Source organism: Scomber japonicus, chromosome 12, assembly GCF_027409825.1.
Source record: "Scomber japonicus isolate fScoJap1 chromosome 12, fScoJap1.pri, whole genome shotgun sequence".
Lineage (NCBI taxonomy): Eukaryota > Metazoa > Chordata > Actinopteri > Scombriformes > Scombridae > Scomber > Scomber japonicus.
Genome location: NC_070589.1, coordinates 30,263,306 through 30,264,657, shown reverse-complemented (window position 1 = coordinate 30,264,657; position 1,352 = coordinate 30,263,306). Strand labels below are relative to the sequence as shown.

The 1,352-nt window shown below is 45.2% G+C and overlaps 1 protein-coding gene across 1 annotated transcript in view; it reads left to right on the top strand.

Annotated features, from left to right (window-relative positions):
• Positions 1–542: 542 nt before the first annotated feature.
• LOC128369738 (E3 ubiquitin/ISG15 ligase TRIM25-like) overlaps positions 543–1,352 on the top strand; it is a 29,387-nt gene continuing 28,577 nt past the window's right edge. The window contains exon 1 of the mRNA XM_053330815.1: positions 543–1,352. This exon is cut by the window's right edge and continues 250 nt beyond it. Coding sequence (XP_053186790.1) covers positions 543–1,352 — 810 coding nt within the window.

The window sequence follows — 1,352 nt, the reverse complement described above, 5'->3', positions numbered from 1 at the left end:
TGTTATCTGCTATCCTTGTTTGGTTATGCTGCCTGTTTATGATCGCTCTGTATGTCTTTCACCATTTGGAGGTTTGCCCATTTTCGTCTGACTTCCTGTTGACAAAAGGAATGACAAATTTGATCATTTTTTGCTCATGTTGCTTATGTTATTGGACTTCCCCTGGTATTTTACCATGTTTTTTGCTCACAGAAAATGTACAGAAAAGGTCAATGAGAGAGCCCTCAAGCACTTGCTGATGTTACAGTGGGATCACTGAGGCCTCAACAACTTTTCTGACAAGTTTATGAGGCCTCAAGGTTGTAAAGAAGGTACTTTGGAACTGGACTTTAGTTTTGTGTCTCCATTGCCTCTATAAAACACCTTCTCTGACTTTTGCAGACGTGTATAGTCAATATATGGTGACGTACAAGAGCTGATAAGTGTCATTCAGAGTTTAACAGAGTAAACATGAAGGAAGGAAGGGTTAGTTTTGTATTTAATCCAAGCAGAGGCAAGTTTCTTTTGAAGCCTTGACATAGTCATTGTCACTGAGAGCTGAAATGGCGCAGGGAGGAATTCAACTGGACCATGAAAAATTCTGCTGTTCTGTGTGTTTGGATCTACTGAAGGATCCGGTGGCTATTCCCTGTGGACACAGCTACTGCATGAGCTGTATAAAAAACTTCTGGGATGGAGAGGATGAGAAGAAAATCTACAGCTGCCCTCAGTGCAGGCAGACCTTCACACCGAGGCCTGTCCTGATGAAAAACACCATGTTAGCAGATTTAGTGGAGCAACTGAAGAAGACTGGACTCCAAGCTGCTCCTGCTGCTCCCGCTGATCTCTGCTATGCTGGACCTGAGGATGTGGCCTGTGATGTCTGCACTGGGAGGAAGCTGAAAGCTGTCAAAACCTGTTTGCAATGTCTGATATCTTACTGTCAGGAACACCTCCAGCCTCATTATGAACTGCCTGCCTTTAAAAAACATAAGCTGGTGGAGCCCTCCAAGAAGCTCCAGGAGAACATCTGCTCTCGTCATGATGAGGTGATGAAGATGTTCTGTCGTACTGATCAGCAGATTATCTGTTATCTCTGCTCTGTGGATGAACATAAAGGCCACGACACAGTCTCAGCTGCAGCAGAAAGGACTGAGAGGCAGGGAGAGCTCGAGGTGCGTCGACAAGACATTCAGCAGAGAATCCAGGACAGAGAGAAAGATGTGAAGCTGTTTCAACAGGAGGTGAAGGCCGTCAGTCGCTATGCTGATAAAGCAGTGGAGAACAGTGAGAAGATCTTCACTGAGCTGATGCATCTCCTCCAGAAAAGAAGGTTGGATATGAAGCAGCAGATCAGATCCCAGCAGGGAACT